Source organism: Musca autumnalis, unplaced genomic scaffold, assembly GCF_047663935.1.
Source record: "Musca autumnalis isolate F117 unplaced genomic scaffold, ASM4766393v1 scaffold_3, whole genome shotgun sequence".
NCBI classification, from domain to species: Eukaryota; Metazoa; Arthropoda; class Insecta; order Diptera; family Muscidae; genus Musca; species Musca autumnalis.
In genome coordinates, this window is record NW_027411866.1 from 185116717 (window position 1) to 185144004 (window position 27288).

Here is a 27288-nt window from a genome sequence, read left to right on the forward strand (position 1 = left end):
GCCAATTCCAAAACTTCAGCAGCCAAATATTCCATGATAGCGGCTAAATATACTGAAGCACCGGCACCAACACGTTCAGCATAGTAGCCTTTGCGCAACAAACGATGAATACGACCGACGGGGAAGACCAGCACGATTTGAGCGGAACTTTGCCACCTTTACCACGACCAGACATTTTCACTTAATATATTTTTTTTAACACTTTACTTAGCACTGAAAAAAAAACACAGAATGATTTCAGGAAAATCGGTTCAGTAGTTTTTTTTGGAAAAGATTAAAATTGAAAAAATGCGTGGTCAAATGTTCTCTGCATAAAAACCTAAGTTGGGTTATGACGAACATTTCAAGAAAAAGAATTATCCATATCGGTCCAGCCGTTTTCAACTTATGTCATTACCAACGAACGACATTTGATTTTTATTTATATAGATATAGAATTTTTAAAGAATTAGGGTATAGGGGAAGTTAACCGCCCTTCCGAAATTCAACAAAAGATGTAGCCTATTTTTAGCGGGGGTCATCCCTGTACATTCCCTGACAATTTCAGGAAAATCAGTTCAGTAGTTTTTGTAGAAAAGATTAAAATTGAAAATTGAAAAAAGTGGTCGTAAAAGTGGGCGTGGTCAAATGTTCTTTGTATAAAAACCTAAGTTGGGTTATAACGAACATTTCAAGAAAAATAATTGTCCAAATAGGTCCAGACGTTCTCAACTGATGCCATTACCAACGAATGACATTTGATTTTTATTTATATAGATATACAAAACATGTTTGTGGGGATACTAATAAATGTTAACTCTTTCTCTCTTGTTCATGGAATTTAGAAGATTAGTTATACCCAGTGAAAACTACCATTACCCAATAACATCGTGAAATTTCTACCAGACTTAGATGAAGTTCCAATATGGACTCAATCGGTCCACTCCTTCGGGTACCTCCCACACGTAATTTCGCAAAAGTTCTGTTTAGGACCTGTTCACGAATCGCTTTGATTTTTGTTGTAGCAATTTGTATTCCTGCTCCCCATAAAACGGTATAAGTTTCATCAGGTGCAAGTTCATACTTCCTGAGGAAATAACCTGAAAGGTACAAAAAAAGCCCTATGACACGGTGCGTAGTAGTTGTAGCGCAAGATCACTATCGAAAGGATCTGCCGATTCAGCCCACAATTTGGTCTTCGTAATATTTTGTGTAAACTTTGTTTAAGTTCGAAGATAAGCCATATAGGTCCACTCCTTCAATGTGCACGATAACTCTTGATGGGAGTGACAGATTTCGTCCATACTGTACACATCCTAAAATATCTACCATATATAGATCAGGTTCGAATATGGACTATATTTGTCCACTCCTTCGGGTACGTCCCACACAAAAGTTTGGATAAATTCACTTTAAGACCTGCTCTCGAATCACTTTGATTTTTGTTAAAGCAACTTGCATTCGCTGCCACAATTACGGCAGTAAAAGTTTTTTCAGGGGCAAATTTATACTTCTTGAGAACAAAGAAAAAAGTTGTAAAAAACCCCTATGGCATCATATGTAGTGGCTGGAGCGCTCGAATTGGATATTGTAATATTTCTTCGAATATTAAATGAAATTCGAAGGTGGTACTTATAGGTCCACTCCTTCGGGAACCTCCCCCACAATAGTTCGAAAATATTCGCTAAAATGGTACGCCCGATTTCTCATAGACGTAGCAACCGATTTGGTCCAAACTTTGGATCTCTAAATATTGTCGAAACTAAGTTTATGTTCAAATTTGGGCCGTATCTGTCAAATCCAAATATAAGCGGACAAAACTAAAGCACATTCCAATTCGAGGTACAACAAAAACTATTTCGTTGCGTGTCCATTATTCTGGATGACACACGCACATCTTGTAGGTATAGAGGCGAAATAATTAATGTTCAAAAAATTTAGCTTAAATCCTCAAAATTCTGAAAATCGGGAAGTATCGTTATATGGGAGCTATTCCCAAACGTGGACCCAGGTCCACAATTTTTGGTGGAAATGTTTTGTGACCACTAGGAACCCTAAGTACCAAATTACAGCTATTTTTTTAGGAAAATGTGACATAAATACTCAGAACACCGAAGATCGAAAGGTAGCGCTATAATGTTCATATTCATCCAAAAATGATGCTACAGCATCTTCTGGTCAAAAACAAAATCGCTTAGATGTAAAAATTAGCAAAAGAACGGTTTACTAAAGAGCGGTAGAGACCGGTTTATTCAGTCGATGACCAGAAAATAAGAACCTTTCATATCATCAAAAAATTAAAAAGTTAGACTTGAATTCGCCAAGATCCCTCTGAACTGGGGTATCCAAAAATGGAGGACTGTGCTGTTTTCTGATGAATCTATGTTGATTTTAAAGGATTCGGATGGCATAGGGGTAGATCAAATTTACAACGGCTAAATTTTAAATATTCTAGTGACACTGTAAAACATGGAGGCGGAACATAATGGTCTGGGATTTTTTTTTGCGGGGCAAAGGATTGATTATGGATCGTTTCAAGTATCGTAATGTATTAAAAGACGTGGTGTTGCCTTATGCTGAAGAAGAGATGCCACTTAGATGGACATTCCAGGAAGATAACGAGCCAAAACATGTATCAAAAGTGGTTAAGGAGTGATTCCAAAACAATCCCAGCAAAAATACTCATTACAAATTGGCATACTTTCTCATTATTTTAACACGGGCATGTCATAGGGAGTAAGTACTTATTTTTTGGCCCCTAAAAAGTAGATAAATAAGTAGTTACTCCCTGGTTACTTCATGTCGTAACTACTTATTTAAGTACTATTTTATTTACTTTTAAGTGCCAAAAAATAAGTACTTATTTCCCCATGACATGCCCGTGTTAAAATAATGAGAAAGTAGGCCAATTTGTAATGGATATTTTTGCTGGGATTGTTTTGGAATCACTCCTTAACCACTTTTGATACATGTTTTGAAGCATGTTTTAAACCCAAATTTTCAGAGCTGTCATTGATTTATCGAACATGCCGCAATTATGCAATTAGATAAGGAAAGAAACTGCTGGAAATATAATGTTCTATAATTAAAACTTACGTTGCTGAGGTTTTATGACAACTTGCCAAAAGTTTAATCACATACATAACATTAATTCACACTGCATGCTTACTTCGAAAATGCAATTATACTATTATTTAATTCCTCAAATATCATAGATTAACTCCGGTTTCATTTTTTTGATCATAGTAACCTGTATTTTTAATATTTTTTATTGCATTGAAATACGTTTTTGCTAACTTTATAAATAGCGAATTATTTCTTTCTTCCTTCAAAATCTCATTAGAATGAAATATGGTATGTCCCTCCAAAAATATAAACAACAATAATAAAAAGAAAAAGTCGTAAGTCCAAAAACATCCAATTATGGGTTAAAGCATTGATATTGAAGCGGAAAAAGTAAATGAATAAAACTTATTTTACCACCTCCAATAAATTTTGAATACAAAGAGCGCTAGAATTTTGTTCCTAGCTACTGAAAAGTTTTTTCTTAAAGCGCTCGGGCAACCGTTAGCTATTAATGGGTCTTGATTTATTACACACATTTTCTCGTAATGTGCCTTTCGAATGCTCATTTTGCCCTTTTCGATTTGTATGGAACCCCGTAATATACATTTTATTTTTTAATACAAATTATACGAATATTCTAAACATTATTTTCCCCTCAAATTCGCTTTGTAAGACAGTGTCAAATAATTGAGCTATCAGTTTAATGTCTTAAAACTAAATCATATAACAATGCTAAGGCCAAAAACTGCTGAGGTTGTCCAGATGGCAGAAGCCAAATAAATTCGTTGAATGTCATCCAGTATGTACATTTGTATGTTCTTACCGTATGTACTTGTTCATGTTCGCGGACAGGGTACAATTTAATTCACACCACATACATACAAACAAACATATTCTTCAAATACCACAAATTTAGCTTAGTTAGACAGACAGCTTTTGTGCTAAACATTATTCAATTAACCAACCAACCAAGTCTTGTCTTGTTGACTTTAGACGTTCCGTAATTAGTTACATATGTCTTATTTGTGACAAGAGACCAAATTGTGGTAAACAACAAAAACAGCAACATTTCGATCATCAAAGAAAAATTTATATTGTTTTTTATTGGTAGTTAAACAAAAAACAAACATTACTGCTATATATTGGTTTTAATGGCATATAATTTGTTCATTAACTAGCTTTGTTTGATTTAGTTTGTTGAGACTTTTAGATGCAAATTAATAATTTTATTATGTGGGGAGGGTATTATAAGTTGGTTTTGGCCAAAAAGTTTTGTAACACATCGAAATAATGGTCGTAGACCCATACATACATATACATATTTACCAAAATGAATGTCTCGACGAGCAGAGTCGATCTGGCTATCTGTGTCCGACCGACCGTCCTTCCATCCGTCCGTCTGTCCATGTAAACCTTGTAATCACGCTACAGGTCGCAATTTTGATCGGATCGTAACAAACTTATTCGGGGAAAAGTCAACGTTTTATTCCAAAGCAAATCTCAGCGTCTATAAGGGGTATGCCAAAAACAAACCCGGACAATGAAAGTATCATATCATCTTTCTAACAATGCACAGTGGCCAAATTTCCAAAAAAAAAACCTGGCCAAAAATCGAAAAACAATTGTATCAATTTACACTAAATAGTGTCAAATATTTTTTATAGGATTCCACTGCGTGTAGTTATGAAAAAATATATATGTTTCTTGCTCAGTAAGTGGATATAAAAGCAGGTCAAAGTGACCCTATGAGGGAAAAACATTTTTTCTCAATATTTAAGTTGTTTTTTTTCCAAAATAAACAACGGGTTTTAAATATATATTTTTTTGTAATTGTAATGAAACGTATTTAAAATGTTCAGTGTCGCCAATGAAGTCCGTGATGTCAGTACTAGTTGATTTTTTCTTGGTTAATTTTCACAATAAATGATGAAAATAGTTGTGAGTAAGATCGAGTTGGGCTGTGTACCTTATCATTTCATAAAAAGTGAAGAGTTTTTATCAATTTCTATCGAAACATCCTGCACATATTTGCAATTTTCGTTTTTATGTGATATTTTGTGTTGCAGATAAATACACATTTTCGTTGGTTCAGAATGTCAGAATACAGATAGAGTATCTTCCTGGCATTTCGGTAAAATTTAGAGTTTTGGTGCATTCTAGGACCTATAGTTAAATTTTATGGCAAACAAATTTCTAGAATATTTTGATCTGATACGACACATTTTATAGGAGAAGGTACCAAAAAGACCCCGTCTGGGGGTTAAAAAATATGAAAAATGAAACCAGCAACCCGAAAAACATAAGAACCCAAGGTTAGGTTTAAGCCTATACATTTTTAGAGCTTTGGACAGGTTTTTTTTTTGTAAAATTGGCCACTGTGCAATGTAAAGTAGGTTGTCGTAGGTGGTCAAACAACGAATATATTGCAATAGTCACTAATGAAACCCAATTTTTTCTTTTTTTGCGATTTTAATTATAATGACGAATATCACAGCTTTGGTTGGAAACCGTCCAAAAGCAAAGCCTGACTATGGGTAAAAACGTATGTGGACAAAAATGCAAAGTTTTATTCTTATGCGAATATCGCCCGTCAATGGATGAGGAAAATATCATCTTTATTATGATCCCAATTTTCCATTTTTTTATTTGAATTGTATCTCACCTTTGGTTGGCTGCGTTTCAACAATGAAGACATTCTGAGCTTTACAATGTTCCCAATTGCGTTACCAAAATTGGTAAAATGCTTGTGATGTTGAAAAAAAACGCTGGGATATCCCATTTTACGGAATTTTGTTTCCATATTAGATATTTCTGCTTCTGTTGGACATATTACAAGGAATGAGGTTGATAATGAGTTTTAAATTAATACAAAATGTGACATTTATGGTAAAATATCAGAGGTTTTGCAAAAGGCGCAAAGCTATACAATTTTAATATTTTGAAGTTTTTTTACTTTAATGACAAATTCCTCTGCTTCTATTTGGTGTATTAAAGACATATAAAATGCTAATCAAGAACACAAGCAAAGTAGATGTCGACAGTAGTCAAATATAAAATTTAAAATATTAATTATTTTGGTTCACTTCGCCTAAGTCATTTGGTATAAAAGCCAAATGAAAACTTTAGTATCTCCTTTAAATAAATTGTTACGCGTGAATAGCTTATGCAAAAGCGTAGTGGTGTAGGGTATTACATAGTCGGCCCCGTCCCGACTATAGCCTTTGTTTTTATAACCTACACCATAGTATGGAGGGTATATTACGTTTGTTTTTCTGTTTGCAACGCATGGAAATATACATTTCCAAACCTATAAAGTATATATCACAAATATTGTCAATTATTTCATATTCCCTTTCAAAAAATAGGATACATTTTTTCGCGCTCCATTAAAGATTTTTGGTATATAGGTTAAGAAAAAAATCCCCAGTACGAATCTGCTCGCGAGCCAATTTTTGGTTGTTGCGGACAAAAGTTATGGCGGTTTTATTTCGGCTTTTAGGAAAGAAAATATTATAAAAACGCTAATTATTTTAATGAGCACAATTGTTAATATAAACTTCTCTCGAAGTGACTTCAGCGAGTAGATTGCATAATACATGTAAAATGTCACTCAGAATTCGCGAAATGTACATAAAATTGATAAATTATTGAATATAAGTCAACTTTTTTTCAAAATAAAGGTCCATTTACCGATCATAAAATTACATAAAAATTTGTTGTGGATCAAAACTTCACGGCTAATGAAATGAGACTAAAATCATCATATTGGTATTATAGTTTCGATGTTACAGCCAAAATAAACACATATTTTGCTAAAAAAAGATATTTTTTTGTTTGAAAAAATATTTTTTCACATGCATATGTAGTAGACAATATTGGAAAAATCTATAGGAATACTTCCTTCATTTTGCTTAAATCTCCCAATAAAACAGACGGATTTTGCTTTATAGAAATTCATTTTAAAGCTTTCCCATTGAGGAAGATAATTGGGTTGCTGAGGATATATTTGAAGGCTTCTGAAATGGAATTAGGGGTCAAATAACCCATTTTAATTTATATGCATTTTAAAATACGTGTAGATCGCGTAATTATCATTATTATTATAGCAAGACCATATCTTTTAAGTTGTATGTATTTTTCGAAATTTTATTTGGAGGCCAAGATGTAGCATCGACTACATTTTAGCATTAAAAAACCTATAAAATATCGCTAATTTGCGCAAAGTGCATACAATTTTTGCCTGCATCCGATTTCAGTGTTCACCATGAAAATTTATATCGATATATATGTATATATATTTCAAGGCGATCAATCAAGAACCGTGGATGTAGTATCACACACTATTTTTTGGGATAAAATGAATGTAGCTCCCTTATCAGTGAAGTTTTCAAATATCTGTACCGCTAAAACGAAAATGCTGCACTAGTTTTTTCATTGCAGTGGAAACGACCCGCAAAAAACGCGAGAAAATACGCGATTCAAAAACATTTTTAGGTAATTTTCCTACTTTGGAAATTCTCGTAACTCGCGTTTTAGTAGATGGAGTACGAGGTATTCTAATGGCAATTGCAAATATTAGACCCGAAAATATGATTTTTAGAAAAATGTTTGCACAAATTTTCCGCATTTGGATGTAGATTTCTATGAAGCTATGTAGACTACATTCACGACACATATGTATATCAAATAACTCAGAATCGCGAGTTCTACAGTATCATATAATGGTAGAAGCAGATCAAATTTTGAAAAAGTTGGCTTCTACATTTACTTTGACAGGAAAATCGTGAGAAGTATGGTTTAATCACAAATCGAGAGAAAACAAAAAAAGGCAAGTTGGCTTCAACCCATTTTTACCCATTTTTATACCTTACACCACACTGTGGTAAGGGGTATTGTCTTTGTGCATTTGTATGTAACATACAAAAGAAAACGAAATAGACCCATAGTTCCTTTTGGGGTCGATTTATGAATGTCCGTCCGTCTGTCCATGTATTTTTGTTCGCAACGTACAGGTCGCATTTTTTGTCCGACTCAGCTGCAAATTTGGTAATATAATTTTTTTAGCCACAGGAAGAACGCTATTGCTTTTGGTGAAAATCGGTCCAGATTTGGATATAGTCCAATTTTGATGACATTTGGAATGTGTGACTGAATTCGGTCTAAAAATAAATGTGCCAAAATACATCGAAATCGGTTCGGTTTGGATATAGCTCCCATATATATTTTCGGCCGATTTGACGTATATGCTGCAACAAACACGCTATATACATACGTCCGATTTTAATGAAATTTGCACTCGTTTGAGAAATAGTAAACAATTAGAATTCAAAATAAAATAAATATGCAAATTTATGCATTCATTAGCCAAAATTTAGTGTTTGCAGTCTTTAAAAATAATTTAAAAAAGTAAGCATTTCCGCAAACAAAATTATTATTAATAGGTAATAGGTGAACAACATTTATAGGTGAACAACATTTAATAGAATACATCCACCGTTGTTTACCAAAGGAAAGAACGTCTCAGAGAGGCTAAGCAAAAAAAACCTACCAAATTCTCTCTCATTTAGTTTGAGAGACAACTATTAAGGTAGATGTATTAGCAATCTGTTACAACAATGTCAAAAAGGTTTTGTAAACATAGATAATTTTCCTATTTTCTTAGCACTACTTCATTCCGAAATTATTATTCAATGTACTATTCAACAAATTCCACAAATATTTACATTTTTCCATTCATAATTTTGATTTTTAGTTTTTGTTTTAAAATAAAGACATTTTTTGGCGTCTACTTTCATAATATTCCCTGAAGATTACCTGATCGATTACCGGTTTCTATCGAAAAAATCGATAACTTTGCTTGGACGTTTTCGATCGAGTTTTGTCATGCCGTTTTTTTTCCGTGTCGAAAACTTATTCACGAGCAAATTCTCGACCGAATCGAATCACGTAATTAGGCCCCTGGATAAAATTCTGATTCGCTATAGCCATGTCCGTCTGTTGTAATCACTCTAGCGTCAACAATAGTTGAGCTAGAGCTCTGTATTTTTGCATCCGAGTATCTTTTCTCCACAGGCAGGTCAAGTTCGAAGATGGGTTATAACGGTCAACGTTTTGGAATATCCACCATATAACGGTACTTCCCGATTTTCGGTATTTTGGGGATTTTAGCTATATTTTTTGACTGAACTACCTGTAATTTGACGTTTGGGGTTTCCAGTGGTCAAAAAACTACTCGACCAAAAATCATCATCAATATATGTAGGCCCGTGTTCTGGTATAGCTCCCATATAGCAGTACCTCCCGATTTTCGGTATTTTGAGGATTTTAGCTACATTTTTTGACCAAACTACCTGTAATTTAATATTTAAGGTTTTGTAGTGGTTACAAAACATCTCCACCGAAAACCGTCAACATAGGTCCATGTTTTGGTATAGCCCCCATATAACAGTACCTCCCGATTTTCGGTATTTTGAGGATTTTAGCTAAAATGTTTAACCGAACTGCCTGTAATTTGCCAGATGAGGTTCCCAGCGATAACAAAACACCTCCTCCAAAAATTGTCAACATAGGTTCACGCTTTGGTATAGCCCCCATATAATGGTACCTTCGGAATTTCGGTATTTTGACAATTTTAGCTATAATTTTTAACCGAAATAGATGTAGTTTGACATTTGAGGTTCTCAGTGGCCACGAAACTTCTCCACTAAAAATCGTCAGCATAGGTCCATGTTTTGATATGGCCCCCATATAACGGTACCTCCCTATTTGCGGTATTTTGAGGATTTTAGCTACAATTTTTAACCGAACTAGCTGTAATTTGACATTTGAGGTGCTCTGTGGTCATGAAACTCAGCACCAAAAATCGAACTAGATGTAATTTGACATTTGAATTTTGAGTGGTTACGAAACTTCTTCTCTAAAAATCGTTAACATAGGTCCATGTTTTGGTATAGCTCCCATAAAACGGTGCCTCCCGATTTTCGGTATTTTGAGGGTCTTAGCTACATTGTTTGACGGAACTACCCTTAATTTGACTTTTGAGGTTTCGCGCAGCTTTGAAGCATTGTGGCGTTTTTTTATTGGGATAGCGTTTGCAATTTTGTTTTTTCAAAATAGTCTGGCTTAATCCCATTGTTGTTGTTTTAATATTTTAAAACAACTATTTTATTAGTGGAAAAGATTTGGCATTGTTCGCCAAGGGGTAAAAATTTTCCACCAAAAATTTTAAAGATAGGTAGATACTTTGAAATATCCCGATAGGCGGTTAGATAATTTAGACATTTGGCGTATCCAAGGTCGAAAAATGTTTCCACCTAAAATTGTGAAAGGAAACTAATTATTCCATTTTAGTTAAGACTATTTTGTGGTGGAGGGTATAAAAAGTTCGGCCAGGCCGAACTTAACGTTTTTACTTGTTATACCCTCAGCATTTATGCTAACGAGGGTATATACACTTTCATACGGGCAAAATGTGCCTCATCGAAATAGTGGTTTTAGACCCCAAGTATGTTTGGACGAAATGTGTTTCAGACAATTTGGAGTCGATTGAGCAATGTCCGTCCGTCTGTCTGGCTGGCTGGAGCGCACGATAACTCTCGAAGTGATGAACCGATTCGGTTCAAATTTCGGCTTTCGTAATATTTTGCCCAAACTTAGTTTAAGTTCGAAGATGGGCTATATTGGTCCACTCCTTTCGGTACCTCCCACACAAAAGTTCGAAAATGTTCGGAAAATTTGTGAGCACGATAACTCTTGAAGCGAGTAACCAATTTGGTCCATACGTTGCACATCTTGAAATTTGTACCAGACTTAGATAATGTTTCAATATGAACTCAATCCGTCCACTCTTTCGGGTACTTCCCACACAAAATTTCGGAAAAGTTCAGTTTAGGGCCATCTCTCCAATCGCTTTGATTTTTGTTTTAGCAACTTGTATTCACTGCCCCCCATACGACGGTACAAGTTTCATTAGCGGCAAGTCCATACTTCCTGGAGCGCAAGATAACTCTAGAACGGATCTGCCGATTCGGTCCAAAATTTGGCCTTAGTAATATTTTGTCCAAACATAGTTTAAGTTCGAAGATAACCCATATCGGTCCACTCCTTCAGGAACCTCCCCCACAAAAGTTCAAAAATGTTCGGAAAAATTGTTCGTACGGTAACGCTTGAAGGGAGTGGCCGAATTGGTCCATACTTTACACATCCTAATATATCTACCAGATATAGATCAGGTTAAAATATGAACTATATTCTGGTACCTCTCACACAAAATTTCGGGTAAGTTCACTTTAAGACCTGATATCGAATCACTTTGATTTTTGTTGAAGCAACTAGCATTCGCTGCCTCAATTACGATGGTAAAAGTTTTTTCAGGGGCAAGTCCCTACTTCTTGAGCAAACAGCCCGAAGGGTGTAAAAACCCCCTATGTTATAAGTACATACATATGTATGTAATAGTATATGATCAGTGGTATCACAATTATAGCTCTGTTACGACCAGCATGGGGTGAGTTACGGGGAATAAAGAATAGTATATTCCATTAATATGAAAGAAACACATGAAACCCTTATGAGTACTTTACACGATATGCTATTTTACATATGTGTTGTCACTTTGTATATAAAAAGTGACAACCCATATGCAAAAAAAACATATCGTGTAAAATACCCATTAGCGAATGTTCATTCCTTTACTAGGAATACAATTTCTTGCAGATTTTGTCATTTCCTTGACCTATTCAAATTTATCGATTTTAAAGGTAGTCAAGTTTCGTGTGTGCACTTCTCAACAAAAATTGTAACCTGACCACCATGCAACCAAATACTTACACGTTAACACGCAATATTTCTTTGGCTTCTAACATACACATGTATGTATGTACTCGTTTCTTGTAACATTGCCACTCGACTGATTTTCAATGTTAAATTGTGGTTTAATCCTCCTTCAACAAAATACAAACCCCCCGTTTTAACCGTTTTAAGTTGCACGAAGAGTATTGAACTAAAATAAAAACACATTGGCGTGTCATGTTTCAATCGTATTACTTGAGTAAACCGTTATTTAAAAGAAAGAAACAAAGCAAAAACATGTTTAATTTACACTTGGTAAAATTATGCGTTCAATGCAATTTGAGAATAGCATTGACTTGAAGTAAATAGACGACTTTGAGGTCATTAAAATATTGGTTATTTTATATATGAACAGAAGTATATATATGCATTATATACCTCAGATTGGCCGAAAATATTTAACCAAAAATTAATTACAAAATTCCGATACAGACTCTGAAAAGATTTTACCATTTATTAATATGTTTTGATTACCGATACATGCATTCGAAACGCACAGTTGTACGAAAAAATACTTCCTGAAAAACAATGTTAACAAAAATGTTTCTAAATTTCTATTTCCAGCTCTTCTTGTTGCACATGGATGACATACTGCCACAGAGTGTTAAACATTTGAATACAATCAAAAAACAGCCAGTGGGATGTTCAACAATTATTGTGAATAATGAAAAGGAGGTAAATAACATTTGAACCCACATTTATACAAATAATAATTCCATTCTTAACTTTTAGAGAGTTTTGGGTCACACCGAAGATGCCCTTACCGAAACATTGAATCATTACTATTTTGTTGTGGCTCACATTATCAATGATACACCTCAGGGAAAATATAACGTTAAGGAGGAACGTTTTATGTCGCTATGTTATGCTGGTCATTTGCCAGGTTACACCATGAATTACAATCATCATGGTTTGGTATTTTCGATTAATACTCTATCCGCTGAGGTTCTTAGAAGTGGAAAAACACGTAAGATGATTGCATTAAAAAGCGTATAAGGGAATATTATATTATAGTTTCTCTTAATTTTAGCAAGACACTTTATTACTCGAGCTCTGCTAAGTGCTGATAATACGGATCAAGCCATGAAAATAATTCGTGATGCCGGTGTGGGTGCTGGAGATGGATGTTCCATTAATATGTGCTTCTTAAAGTAAGTTCTTATTTTTGTTGAGAATATTCAATGTAATTTTATTTAATGGTAACGTTTTTCCCCATTTTAGTGATCCTTCCAATTTGTGCTATAACATTGAAATGGCTCCCACTGAGGGAAATTCCAAAGAGTCCACATTGAATATTCGTAAAATTGAAAAAGGAGATCATAGCTATCATGCTAACAAGTAAGTAACAGTCATTAACATAGTATTCATTAAGTCCTGATGTCAACGGGGATATTCTTCGTACGTCAACCTTCTTTGGCGGCCTCACTTTTCTGCCTTTGGACATCTTTTTCTTCCGCCGAAGAAAGTTTTCATTCTCTGGCTCTTCGGCTTTCATGTCAACAGTGAACTCTTATTATATCTTTAGGCTATCCATCATTTCCGTAATATACTTTATAGAAGCGTTTTTGTCTTGGCCGCTGTCCAGCTTTTTACAGATTCATCCTATTCTCAGGAATAGCCTCCTCTTTTATGATTTTCGTCACGACCGTTTCATTGCCGCAGTCTTCTTCTGACTCAGTATTTTAGGGATTTGCAATTGATTGGCCTTTGCATTCTGTACTTTCATTTCTCCTATATTTTGGAAGAGATTTTGTGCCTTAATAAAAAAGGCTAGACTACCTGAAGCAATGTGACATTGGTACAGGATTAAGTAAATTGTGGGCAACGGATAAATCACTCTCGAATCCGGGAAAGAAGGATGAAAGAGTGGTTCTTACTTTCAATGGCGTGACAGTAACTGACCCAAAGAGGTGCGCGTGTTATTTTAACCGGCAGTTCATAGACCACACCGGGAGTGATAGGGCGAATAGGAATGTACTACGCCGTAATGCATAAGCAACTGGATGAACCCGGAGTTGAGTATTTAACAAGTGTCTTCAACCTATCAATAGCCATCCATATTGTACCGGAAGCCTGGAAAGTTCGCAGGGTGGTTCCGCTACTGAAACAAAGATGACAGCAGAGATGAAACGTACAGGCCGATTTCACTCCAGTCGCCAGAAGCAAAGACCCTAGAGAAACTACTCCTCCCCACGATGAGAAGCCAATCCCACGGCAGCGGGTTCTTTCGTACCGGATTGACCCGGAACTACACAACATCATTGTTCCGGCCAGCGGCTGCCACCTCAGTGTACATATGTTTGTACTTGTTTCGTTTTTCTGTGCTGGGAGCAGCATATCCCGGAATGCCTGCTCCGAATTCTTTTGGTCCGTGCCGGGACGGAGGAAAACCCAGGACCGATAAATTTGTGCTCGGTTTGTCACATCCGCATCTTCTTCTACATCCAGCCTCCGGTGAGATGCAATAGATGTCAGGAGTGGGTGCATCTAAGGGGTTGCTCTGGACTTGTCCACGTGAGGGACTATGTTGCTGCATGCTGCGTGAATACAGTCCCCAGTGAGTCGTCATGGGATTACGAAACTCCCTCGTCGTCTGATTATGAGACTCCCCCGCAGTCCCCTCGACAACAACCGTACACGTAGCCCTTAACACCAGCCGTTGTTGTCCCAATCCCTGAAAATGCATCCTTTTTGCAATTTAATTGCAATGGACTCCGAGGTAAGATCGAGGAAATAGAAGATTTCATGAGTCGGAGGAACATCAAGGTCGCTGCGGTGCAAGAAACCAAGCTCAACAACAACTGTAGCTTACAACGTGCTAAGGAAGGATCGCACCAGAAGTGGAGGTGGGGGATTAGCTTTCCTATTGCGCCAGTCTGTCCAATACAGACCTATCTCGCTAGAGCCTGTCTCTAATGACCCGTACATGGAATGTATGGGGGTAGCAGTCAGGTGTGGAACTGCCGAGATAGAGTTGCTGAACGTATACATTCCGCCGAGAAATAAGTGTATCTCAGATTACGTGCCTAATATTAACCCGCTTTTGGAAGGTCATAATCGTCTGGTCCTGTGGGACTTTAATGCGCATCATGAGATGTGGCATTCGGGTCTCGGAAACGACCAGAGAGGTACAGCGCTGGCTGAGCAGATTGACAGCTCTACGTTTTGCAAGGTCAATGAGGACGCCCCTACCAGAATTAGAGGAGAGTGTCACAGCTCGCCAGACATAACCATCGTGTCACCTAGTCTGACAAATGACGTTACCTGGCAACCCGTCGTTTCCCTTGGATCAGACCATCTCCCGATAATTGTCTCCATTAGCAGTCCACCCGATTTCATTACCTCTGAACGCCGCACATTCGTCAATCATAAGAAAGTTGATTGGCCGGGTTTCAGAGAGTTCACCAATCACCGCTTCAGAGAACTGCCCAATCCTTCTGATGTTCGGGTAGCGGAAAGTACGTTCCGAGACATCATCACTGCTGCAGCCGCTCGCCATATCCCTGCTGGTCGATTACCCGAAGTAAGACCAAACTTCCCGGCACAGGCGACGGAATTAGTAAATGAGCGTGATGAGCTTCGACGAACCAACCCCAATGATCCCAGAGTTAGGGAGCTGACACTGGAAGTTAACAGGCTGGTCGGCGAGCATAAGCGGAACAAGTGGTTAAATCATCTGAAGAGTTGTAACATTGGAGCCGGTATAAATGAATTGTGGGCAACGGTTAAGTCACTCTCGAACCCTGGAAGAAGGGAAGATTGGACCTCAGTCACGTTTGGCGACCTTACGTTGACTGACCCGAAGAGGTGCGCAAGTTATTTCAATCGGCAGTTTGTCGAACACCCCGAGAGTGACAGGGAGAAGAGAAGAGTATTACGTCGCATCAGATCTCTTCCTGCCGAGGAGGAACCATCACAGTTTACAATGGATGATGTTGCCAATGCCATCAGGAACGCTAAATCATCCAAAGCGTTGGGCTCCGATGTAATCTCCATGGTAATGCTGAAGCAGCTGGATGAGCCGGAAGTGGAGTATCTCACTAAAATTCTCAACTTGTCGCTATCCACCCTTATTGTTCCCGAAGTCTGGAAAATGGGCAGGGTGGTCCTACTACGGAAGCCCGGCAAGGATGCCAGCAAAATTGAATCGTACAGGCCGATTTCGCTTTTGTCGCCCGTAGCAAAGACCGTTGAGGAATTAGTCCTCCCAGTATCAGAAATAGCTATCAAGTTGCCGATCATCAGCATGGATTCCGTAAGCAGCACAGCACGACAGCTCCGCTACATGCCATTACCACATATATTTGTCAAGGACTCAACCAGAGACGGCCGTGCGATAGAACAGTGATGGTGGGGCTTGACTTATCAAAAGCCTTTGATACAGTCAGGCACTCCACACTGTTTGAGGACATTGAGCAGACAACCCTCCGGCCAAGCTTGAAACGTTGGATAGCCAATTATATGTGTGGACGCCAGTCGTACGTGGAATTCAGGAACAAGAAGTCCAAACCCCGGAGAGTGAAACGGGGAGTTCCCCAAGGTGGGTTTATATCTCCGGAACTGTTTAAACTCTACCTCTCCTGTATTCCGCCCCTCCTGACGACATCGAAATCGTAACGTATTCGGATGATTGCAAGATCCTGGCGTCAGGTACCTATCCTGATGACATCTGTGAGAGACTGAACAGCTATTTAACCGATCTTACCACCTTTTTCCATTCGAGGAATATGCAGATTTCCGCACACAAAATCAACAACCACTCTGTTCACCGCAGTCACGCGCAGTTTGGAAGAGAATTGAATGTCGTGGTCGACGGTAGCAGAATTCCGACCACAAACTGCCCCAAAATTTTATCTTTATATCTGCGACAAACTGAAAAGTAGGAACAAGGTCAAGTCCCTTGCTGGCAGAACTTGGGGTGCAGATAAAGAAATCTTGTTGACCACATATAACGCGATAGGTCGGTCTGTGGTAAGCTATGCGGCGCCAGCTTGGTCCACGGGATTATGTGATACGAATTGGAACAATATTCAAACCTGCCAAAATGCCGCCCTGAGAACACCAACAGGGTGCCTCCTCAAGTCTTCAGTGGACCATCTACATGAGGAGGCAAAGATTCTTCCAGTAAAGTAGCACAATGAGATGCTTTCGTTGCAGTACCTGCATGGATGTTACCGTGTGAACTATCCCAATCACCATCTTGAGGGTAGGCCCGGCACATACAGGCAGATCAGGAAGGATGTCCATGCTCTAGAGGGAGAGGTCCAACGATACAGGAGAGAACCCCTAGATCAACAAGCGAATCAAGCAAGTTTAAATAGTATTCACACGGATGCAGTTGCCAAGGCCTTAAGCAGTTATAGTGTGAATAAAGTCCTCGAAGTACATCCCCCATCTATTGCAGCTGAGGAGCGTCAGCTGCCAAGACAAACTAGAGTAGTTTTGGCTCAACTACGCTCGGGATATTGCAGTCGCCTAAATTCTTATTGGGCGGAAATCGACCGCGCCGTGCAAGACATCTGCCCAGCATGCGGCATGGGCCCGCACGACACAAAACACCTTTTCAACTGCCCAGCCAAACCCACTCATCTAACTCCAGATCTGTGGTTACATCCCATCGAAGCAGCCACTTTCCTGGAACTGGAGATAAACCCAGAGCCAGATCGAACAGAAGAACGAACATACAAACATAATAATAAACACTGTTACAACAACAACGATGAGAAGCTGTGTTCCCATTGCCTAACATCAACATGGATTTCGGAAAATGCATAGTACTAAAATGACACTAGACGCCATATCAACACATATCAGTAGAGGAGGCCGTTCGACCGAACAGTCATGGTGGCTCTTGACCTATCGAAGGCATTCTAGACCGTCAACCAAGCTTTTCGGGGAAAGAGGGAAGACTACTCTCCAGGCGGCGTGTTTGGAACCTCTATCTTTCTGAAATTCCATTCCCTCCAGACGGCATAAAGATCGTAATGTATGCGGATGATTGCACGATCTTGGCGCCGGGTCCTATCGTCGTTGATGTGATAGGTTAAATGTCTACATAGCTGATCCAGTGCAGTTCTTCCATCTGAGTAATATGAAAATATCCGCCGCTAAATCCACTGCTCAGAAGTAGGAACAGTACAGAGATACATACGTCGTGGTGCTTAATACGTCACAGTGTTCTTAACACCGGGTGAAAAACAATTCTACCAACGCCCCCGCTCAGAAAGTACGAGTACCAATTCGCTAACACGTATTTGGACGTGATCGCCACCTTGGTTAGGAGCGGAACCTATCTAAACTCCTGCCTTTCTATGCGTTGAAATGCAACTATACATTCGAGCTGAAACTCTACCTGCGATTTGGGTCCAAACCACAGCCACCGCGATGCTCCCACAAGGGGGCCAACACCAACTGCCAGGCCAGGATCCGAGTATCTGGGGGCACCTGGCACCCGCGGTACCAGAATATAGCCTCCGGTCAGGCTTCGTGGCCAATGATCACTACCAGTTGAACTCCAAACAGTCCCGGACTCGTGACCTCCTCCATATAATCCAGCGGAAGAAACATACAAGACAGGACCACAAACAATTAACATGATGTCCTCACGGACTGCAAAATGGACCCACAGGGACCGCGGCAACGGACAACACAACACAACCAATGGACGAAACCACCCTCACGGATGGCTGGCACGACATCCACACCAGGGAAAAACGACGCCGCACCGACACCAACTTCTCCAACTCTCCTCTAACACCAACAAGCCCAAATTGTAGAGATGACTATGTGGAGGAATTACCTCCACTAAGTCTAGTCCTTCTCCTAACAAAAACTTCACGTGCAAACCAACTTAAGCTGTGTTTCCGAACTAAAAAGTTTTTACAATTTTTACGACTTTTACACATTTTACTCGAAAAAGCGTTCCCGTACACAAAAACGTTGTAAAATGTTCACTTCTCTTTAAACAAAAATGGCGCTGAATGACGCTCTCTTTAAAAACTTTTTACCCGACAAATTTGGGCGAGTAAAAAAATAGTAACATGGTTGCCGGCGTCTGATTAGCTGATACGCCGACTTTGACATTTGTTCCAGTTTTTTTTTGACGTATTTTCCATTTTTCCGTTCCCGAACTATTTCAAAAAACTTGTGTGTGAAAACAAATTTTTTGCAGTTTTCTCTTTTACGAGTTTTACTATTAATAAGTACGGGAACGAAGCTTTAAACAACTAAAAGACCGCCTGTCTTCAAGTGCCCTACTGAAATCCCACCCCGCCCCTCCATACGTGATACCCATATTGACTAAATCTCTAATGTCATCATAGTACCGGCATTCCGTCAGTCATACCACACCCACATAAATATGTCCCGGACAGGCCTCTTGCATATAAAAATGCATTTAGAGAGCTATGCCCCGTCAGTAAGAATCCCAGACTCATGCTAAAGCCGAAGTCTGGGCGGTCCTGTACGAACGTTGAGTCACGAATAAATTCGTACGTCACCCGCCCTTTGTCATTGTCCGCCACCTAACAGCAGCACGCTCCCGAAGGATTGCACTACGCCGCCTAACATCCCCATCCACCAGATCAGAAGGCCCGAGCCAATCATCCTCGGACAGTTGCAAGCCACGCTTCAGCTTGTACAGAACAGTCCTACATCTCGCTTCCAGGTCAAAGGGCAGGGCGCCAAGTAGCACCTGCATTGCGTCCGTAGACACAGTTCGACACACTGGCAGATATGCTAACATGACCACTCGTTGACACGACAAGAGCTTCCCACGCCCAGCAGAAGATTCTGCTGCGGCACACCATACAGGTGCACCATATGTTGCACAGGCAACAAAAAGTCCACCATATATGTTGCGCACAGAGCGCCTGCTCAAACCCCAGTCAGTCCGCAAAACCCTTCTGACCATACCAGCAATAGCAGTTAACTTGCCCTTCAAACGATCAAAGTACGGCAGGAAATTCATTCTCTCGGCCATCGTTATTCCAAGGTACTTAACTTGCTTGACATATCGTATGCCGTGATCACCAAATCGAACGTGGGGAGGTCAACTGTGCGCTAATCTGCCTTTCAGCAGCATTAGCTCAGTCTTCTCCCTAGACACCTCAACACCCACTCGGTCACTCCAGATCCTTACGATACCAATGGCCACTTCAGCACAACGTTCCAGTTCGACACGAGTATCACCATCGATCATGATGAGGAGATCATCAGCATACGCACAGATCTTGAAAGTGGTCGCTAACTCTCGCAGCAGAGAATCCATCATAAATCCATCAAATAAATGGACCACAGATAGACCACTGAGGGCAGCCTCGCTCCACATCTGTCCAGACCGTCTCATTGGCTCCCACGACACAAGCCCTTCGTCAACTGAAATAACTCGACCAGAGAACAAACTCCTGACAACTGATCTCAGACAGGTTAGCGAAGTACAGAGGTACAGTGTGCAAAACCGTACTTGTGGACCACCCCCATCCATCGCAGCAGGAGAACGCTAGCTGCCAAGACAAACACGAGTGATTTTAGCCCAGTTAAGATCCGGACGATGAAGCCGCGTCAATTAGTATTGGGTCCGAATTGATGCCACGATATCCAACACATGCCCGGCATGTGGATTGGGACCGCTGCCCAGCTAACCCCACTCACCTGGATACAGAGGAACTAGAACCTGATAACTGAAATAATACACGAACGAGCGTTGCTACAAGGGAAGGGAGCCACCGGTTTGGTTCAAATGCTGTACATCGTATTATTTCTTACAAACTCGGATTACCTCCCACACAAAGTTTGGAAAGAGTACAGCTTAAGGACTCGTCTGATTTTTTAAATGTTTGTGTATGCGACCCCTGTAATGAGGGTACAATTATTTCCGGTGCCACGTTCATTCTTCATGAGAAATTGCCCCAAACAAATTAAAAACACCCTTATAGACGTCAGAGGTATTATGTTTACTTTTTTCTTTTAGGTCCGAGGCTGAGGATATATCTCTGTCGGCACAACTGACTAATACTTTCATACTTGTTCATTCTTTTTGCGTTAATAGCCTTGACCTAACGTTGTGCCCCTTGGTTAGCCGCTATTAATTCTTCCTTGGCTATATTAGTTTCCTCAGCAACACGCAGAGAATTGTTTAGATGCTCCTTTAGATTCGTGGGAAGATTGAAATCATCTTCTTTATATGTTTTGTATGCAATCATGGCTACTCCCATTGCCTTGAACTCACCTTTCATTTTCATTCATTGTCACTACCGAGGATTTGCATTCCATCCTTTCATTTTCTAAATCGCGTTAAAGCTTCTCCATTTGTCTGTTAGCATCATGGAATTTATATTTGGAGTCGACATATTTAACTTAGAATTCTCGAATCATTTCAAACTGAGCGCTCACTTTAGCTTCAAGTTTAATGTGGACATATTTAGCTTTGTTCAGGTCATTTTCATTCGTACTACAGGTTCCAGGAACTCGATCTTCTTAACAAACAATCGAAGCATTCTCTTGTACACAATTTTAATTTCTGCTTCCTGCTTCGATACTGCAGCTTGTTGACTGACGACGTACTCATATGTATGTATCTTCATGGCACTCTTCAGACTGGGTTTCATAGATCTCTTCAATCGCACAGTTAATGAGACCAAGAAGTCTCTCTCTTTCTCTTGAGAAAATGTATAAATTTATTTGTACAGCTATAGAAATATAGCTCATCAATTGGAAATGGCGCTTCCAATAGAAAAAGTAAAAGATTAATTGCAAAAATAAACCATCAGCTAACATTTTCATAAATTATTTAATTTTTCCTCTTTTCTGTCTCTCTCTCTCTCTCTTTCTAGATACGAACGCATCGAAATCGAACAAGCCAATCAAATAATGGTCGATTCCAGTGTCTCGCGTATGAACACTTTTGCCACTTATGAACCGGCCAAATCGAAACAGGATGTTATAAATATGTTGGGCGATTGTTCGGGTGGTGAACACTGTGTTTTCCGTGAAAATGGCGATTTGAGCCAAGAAGTCAAAACTATTGCCATTGGTATATTCGATTTGAATGAAAGAACTGTCGCTTTGTATTCGGATAATCCACGAACTAATGAACCTCATGTTGTCTTGCCAATGATATTGAAAGACAATTAGAAAAAATTATGTTATTTGTCGTACTTAAAGACTTTTCGTCAAAATGTATTTAAAAAATAGTAATGTTAATAAGAAACGCTTTATGTTAAATAACAGTTAAAAATAATTATATAAATATAATAAAAATATTTGTTGTTGCAATGAATGTAATGTTTGTTATTTATTAGAATAAAAAATTCATATGTATGTATGCAGAAAACACGTCCAACGTTTGGGTAAAATTTTGCGTTTGGCATTGACGTCCGAAAATTTCTCTTGTTCTAATTTTCTTTGTGTTTCACACAAAAACGCTCAGTTTTGGACTATGTTTACATTTACGAAATCCACTCGATTTCATCTGTCAATTCCTTTGTGTATACGTCAAATGAAAACTCATCTGAAATCGATTGGATTTCATTTGACGTTTGAGCAATGGAATTGACAGCTGAAATCGAGTGGATTTCGTAAATGTAAACATAGTATTAGACTTCAAATTTAAAAATTTTTGATTTTGTCGCCGGTGTAAGCACTGACAAACACATTGACTCAGTTTTTCTGTTTTGTTTATTTGTTTCTCATTTAAAGGCCCCAACTCATTTATCATTCTGTGCCGTCAGTCCGATGAACCCTTTCTGTATGTGTGACCATGGTATAAATAGAAAGGTATAACAGAGCTCACATCTGATTTCAATTTTTTTTCTGAGTGTGACCGACTTTTGTCAATGTGAAGTTTTTATTTTGTGTGTGTATGTGTTTGTTTTGAAAAATATTAAAAATGTTTCCAAAATAGATTCAAAATAAATTGCAATGAAATCGTTAATTACAGAGCCGTTGTAGAATATATTTATTAAACTTAATTTGAAAATAAGTTTTTGACCGTGTTTCGATGTATATGTGAAAACAAATATTTATGTTCCATTCATTTTCGCGCTGTTTTAACGAATTGGATAAAATGACAAAAAATATGAAACAAACAAAGGCAACCTGTTGCATATGCCAGTATAACAATTCTGACAGGAAGCGGGCATACGTGTAGGGTTGAATTTCTATCGTTTTTTCGAACCTGTTCTACCTTCCTTATTGTACCATGTGTGTGACTGACAAGTGTGTAGCACGAACCATCAGTCAAGTCTAAAAATCTTGAATTTCTCCTCCAAAAATGAATGAATTCTAAGTTTTTGTGTTCCAACACCAACATTATTTTCTGTTTTCCAAAATTATTTATTGACAATTTGAAAATAAACACAATTCACCCAGACTGATGGGGGTTCATTTTGAAATCAAAACTATTTTGATTTTCATCAGTCTTGGAAAACTCACACATACATTCTCAAAATTTCAAAAATTTACGCATACTACCATAAATGCTGGCAGTCAGACTGACTAATGAGCGGGGGCCTTAATAATAGCTGTGTTCCTTTACTTACCTGACGTTACCATTTTAACCATTTGTTACCATTTTTAACCTGTAAAGCGTTCCTTAACCCCGAAAAGTGGCAAAACTGGAAGCAATTTTTAAGAGAGTGAGAGGGGAGAAAGAGCGAAAATGGCTTTCTCTTCTACCACAGGCTACCAGCAAAATTTCTGCAGGTAGAAAATGGCAGAACTGATTTTTCGACTTTTGTTTGACGATTATTTCACAAAATGGACGAAAAACCGAAGAAAAAATTGAACACTGACAACACTAAATTAAAAACTGTGAAATAAAAGACGAAAATTGATTTTTTATGTTTTTTCTGACATTGCTGCCGGATCTACCATTTTTCCGTTCCTTTACTTTTCTGGTAAAAATGTTCATGAGAGAGCAATTTTGAACAATTTTGACACTTTTCTCTTTTACCACTCTTACCATTAAAAAAGTAAAGGAACAAAGCTAATTAGAAGTATATAATAGCTTTTTTCCTTTTTTAGGTTAAATTTTCTTCAAGTCAAACTGCTGATTTGACATTTATTTGACAATTAAGGCAAAAGGAAAAAAGAAAACTACGCGCTTTGTCAAAGCAAAATAAAAAGAAAAAAATAATAAAAATTTAAACCAGTAAAATAAAAGCAATAAAAAACAGGGAAATTTATTTTGTTTGTTATTTTTTTTAACAGCCTTGTTTGTTTTTTTTTTTTTTTTTTTTGACATTGCTGCCAGATCTACTATTTTTCCGTTTCTTTACTTTTGTGTGAGAGCAATTTTCACAGTTTTCTGAGAGAAGAGAGAACTTCTCTATTTTGCTACTTTTACTATTAAAAAAGTAAAGGAACAAAGCTAATAACAATGTTTACATTTCCTAGATGTTGAGAGCCGAACATATGTTATTGTTTACATAAAACATATGGCTGACGACGACGTTTTATGTGTGTTACGCCCAACGTAAACCGACAACGACGAAAGACACGAAACTTCAAAACAAAAGTTGAATGTGTTTAGGGCTTAAGACTTTAGTGCTTAGACCATTACCAGTGGAAAATAACCAGCAAACAAATTGACTAAAATTTCTCACTGTCGTTAACGGAATATATCTACCTACATTAGACATGGAAGTGATAGTAAACGACTGAATTACCCGATTTAGTCCATACTATGCCCCTCGTAATATTTTTTCCAAACTTAGATCAATTTCGTAGGTAGGACATTACGCTCGAATTGTCCTAACGGCCGCTATTACGCCCCTAGAACTGTTTTCGGGACAAAACCATGAGGTATGTAGTTTCCAAAATGCTGTAAAATTCTCTTGGGCACCATCTACAATGACTGGTGAATCTAGTTTGGCCTAGTTTCAGCAAGTTCCCTAATCACAGTATCAGACCTGGGTCGGATAGTAGAAGGGTCGTTTTGAGGCATCATCACTGCTACCCGAATTGAGTTCATATTTCCCAACAGAGGCAGAGTGATTAACAAATAAGCCGGATGAGCTTCTTCGAGCCAACCCCAGTGACTCAGGAAGCAGCTGCTAGATCAAGAGTTGCAACATTGGAGCCGCAAGTGCCACTGTAACAACACCTAAGGCTCCGTTTGCTGATGTAGCTCACGGAGGACAGCCTACGTCCCAGAAATTTATTTGTTCCAGATACGAAGAGTTTTTGGGAGATGAAAACAGAACATGAAATCTCAAGGGCTATGTTCGGGAGTTGCAACTACCAATGCGATACCTAGGACTGTTCTGTCATGACTGCGTCATGTCAGGACGATTCTCGCGACGAGTTGTCTACACTCTGGATACCATGACGGAGTCCAGGTATCTGGGCGTAACCCAGCGCTGACGTAGACCTGTGCGATGGGAGGACCTTCATGATGCGCAACCGAAATTGGTTTTGGGAAACTCAATCGCGTTGCGCTTCGCGTGCGTGGTATGTCTCTCTGGTTCATGTCGGGATATCTCACTTCAGACGCTGGCCTGACGCGTTATATGCGATATCTATCATGAATGACTTCCAGAAACACACTCACCTCGATGGCACTCGGTAGACACTTGACTCACCTGTTGACTATTTTAATCAACAATTTGTCGAACATACCGGGAGAGTGACAGGGCGAAGGCAAGAGTACTATGTCGCATTAAATCTCTTCCTGTCAAGGAGAAACCATCGTAATTTAGAATTCATAATGTTTCAAATGTCATTAGGAATGAAAATAATCCAAATCGTTGGGCCCTGAAGTCTGACGGTACCTTCATGGTAATGGTAAAACAGCTGAATGCGCCTGGTATTAACTTTCTCACCAAAGTTCTCATCCTGTCTCCATATTTCAAGCCACTGACATCGTGCCTAATGTCTGGAAAATGGTCAGGGTGGCCCCGCTACTGAAGCCGGGACAGGATGCCAGTAAAGGTATATCCTAAATACCGATTTCGTTTTTGCCGCACATAACAAAGACTCTTATGGCTTTAGTTTAAAACGTTGGATAATTATATATGTGGATGCCAGTGGTATGTGGAATTCAGGAACAAAAAATCGAGGGCCCTTCAACTAAAACCAGGAGTTCCCCAAGGTGCTGATATATCTACAGAACTGTTTAAACTCTACCTGTCTTGCATGCCACCCCCTACAGACATAATTAGGATCATTACGAATGCGGATGATTTTGCTATATTTCAAAAATGACATTGGCGAAGGGACATTTGTGAAAAACTGAATTCCTATTTAACCGATGTTTCCACCGATTTCTAAATCTGCGGCCACTCTGTTCATCACATGGACTGGAATGTTCATCACTGAATTGAATGTCCTGGTCGATGGTAACAGATTTCCGACCACCAACTACCCCAAAATTATAGAGGTCATATTCGACAGTATGTTCACTTTGTCCGCGTTTGCCACAGCTATCTCGACAAGCTTGAATGTAGTCGGCAGCATTTGAGGTGCAGATAAAGTAACTTTGTTCACCACATATAACGTGATATGTGTGTCTGTGAGTAAGTACAACCCAATGTATTAATATCCAAACTTGTCCGAATGCCACCCTGAGAACTGCATTAGGGTGCCTTATCATGCCATCAGTGGATCATCTGCATGAGGAGACAAATATTATTCCAGTATGGCAATACAATGGCATCTTCTTATTGCAGTACTTTCTCTAGTGTTACCGTGAAAATCATCCTAATTACCATATGGTGAATACTACCCCCCAACTAGGCATAGCAGGAGGGATCTTCGTTATGTATAGAGAGAGGTCCAACGTTACAAGAGAAAACCCCGAGATTTGCAAACCTATCAAGCTGGTTTGAATAGCATTCAAACAGATGTATTCGTAAGTTATCATGTAAATGTGGCTCTCAGAGTACATACATACATATGTATCTCATCTATCGAAACTGAAGAACGTCAACTGCCACCAGAATAATTATTGCAGCTGTCCAAATGGTGCAAGGACGACACCGAACTATACAGGCCCGCACGACACATTACACCATTTCAACTACTATAACTTTAGTAGCTTTGTTGGTTACAACCCATGTAACCACATTCCTAGACCTGGAGATAAAGAGTCGGATTTAGCAGGAAAATTAAAAATGATGAGCGCGACAACTTAAAAATTGAGTATCCGATTTGACTGATACTTTGCACATCATGCAAATCGCATAAAGTCTATATAGGACAACACCTTCAGACAGGCTAAGGTCTGTTCGAGGATCATTTTGAAATGTTTACCAAAGGTAATCCTTTACAGCGATGTATTGTTTTTCGTGGGCAAGTTGATGATTCCTAACGTAATGGTGCAAAAGCCCCAAAAATACACGGGGACCAACTATATATCGTTATATTCAGGGTGCAAAGGGCAATCTACTGTAA

At 38.8% G+C, this 27288-nt stretch overlaps 1 protein-coding gene across 1 annotated transcript in view; it reads left to right on the forward strand.

Moving 5' to 3' along the window:
- t (C45 family peptidase tan) overlaps positions 1-22174 on the forward strand; it is a 98717-nt gene extending 76543 nt beyond the window's left edge. Inside the window, exons 4-8 of the mRNA XM_073975977.1 lie at positions 12460-12570; positions 12628-12862; positions 12926-13046; positions 13117-13233; positions 21729-22174. Coding sequence (XP_073832078.1) covers positions 12460-12570; positions 12628-12862; positions 12926-13046; positions 13117-13233; positions 21729-22029 — 885 coding nt within the window. The 3' untranslated portion in view covers positions 22030-22174. The remainder of the gene's footprint in view (positions 1-12459; positions 12571-12627; positions 12863-12925; positions 13047-13116; positions 13234-21728) is intronic.
- The last annotated feature ends 5114 nt before the right edge of the window (positions 22175-27288 follow it).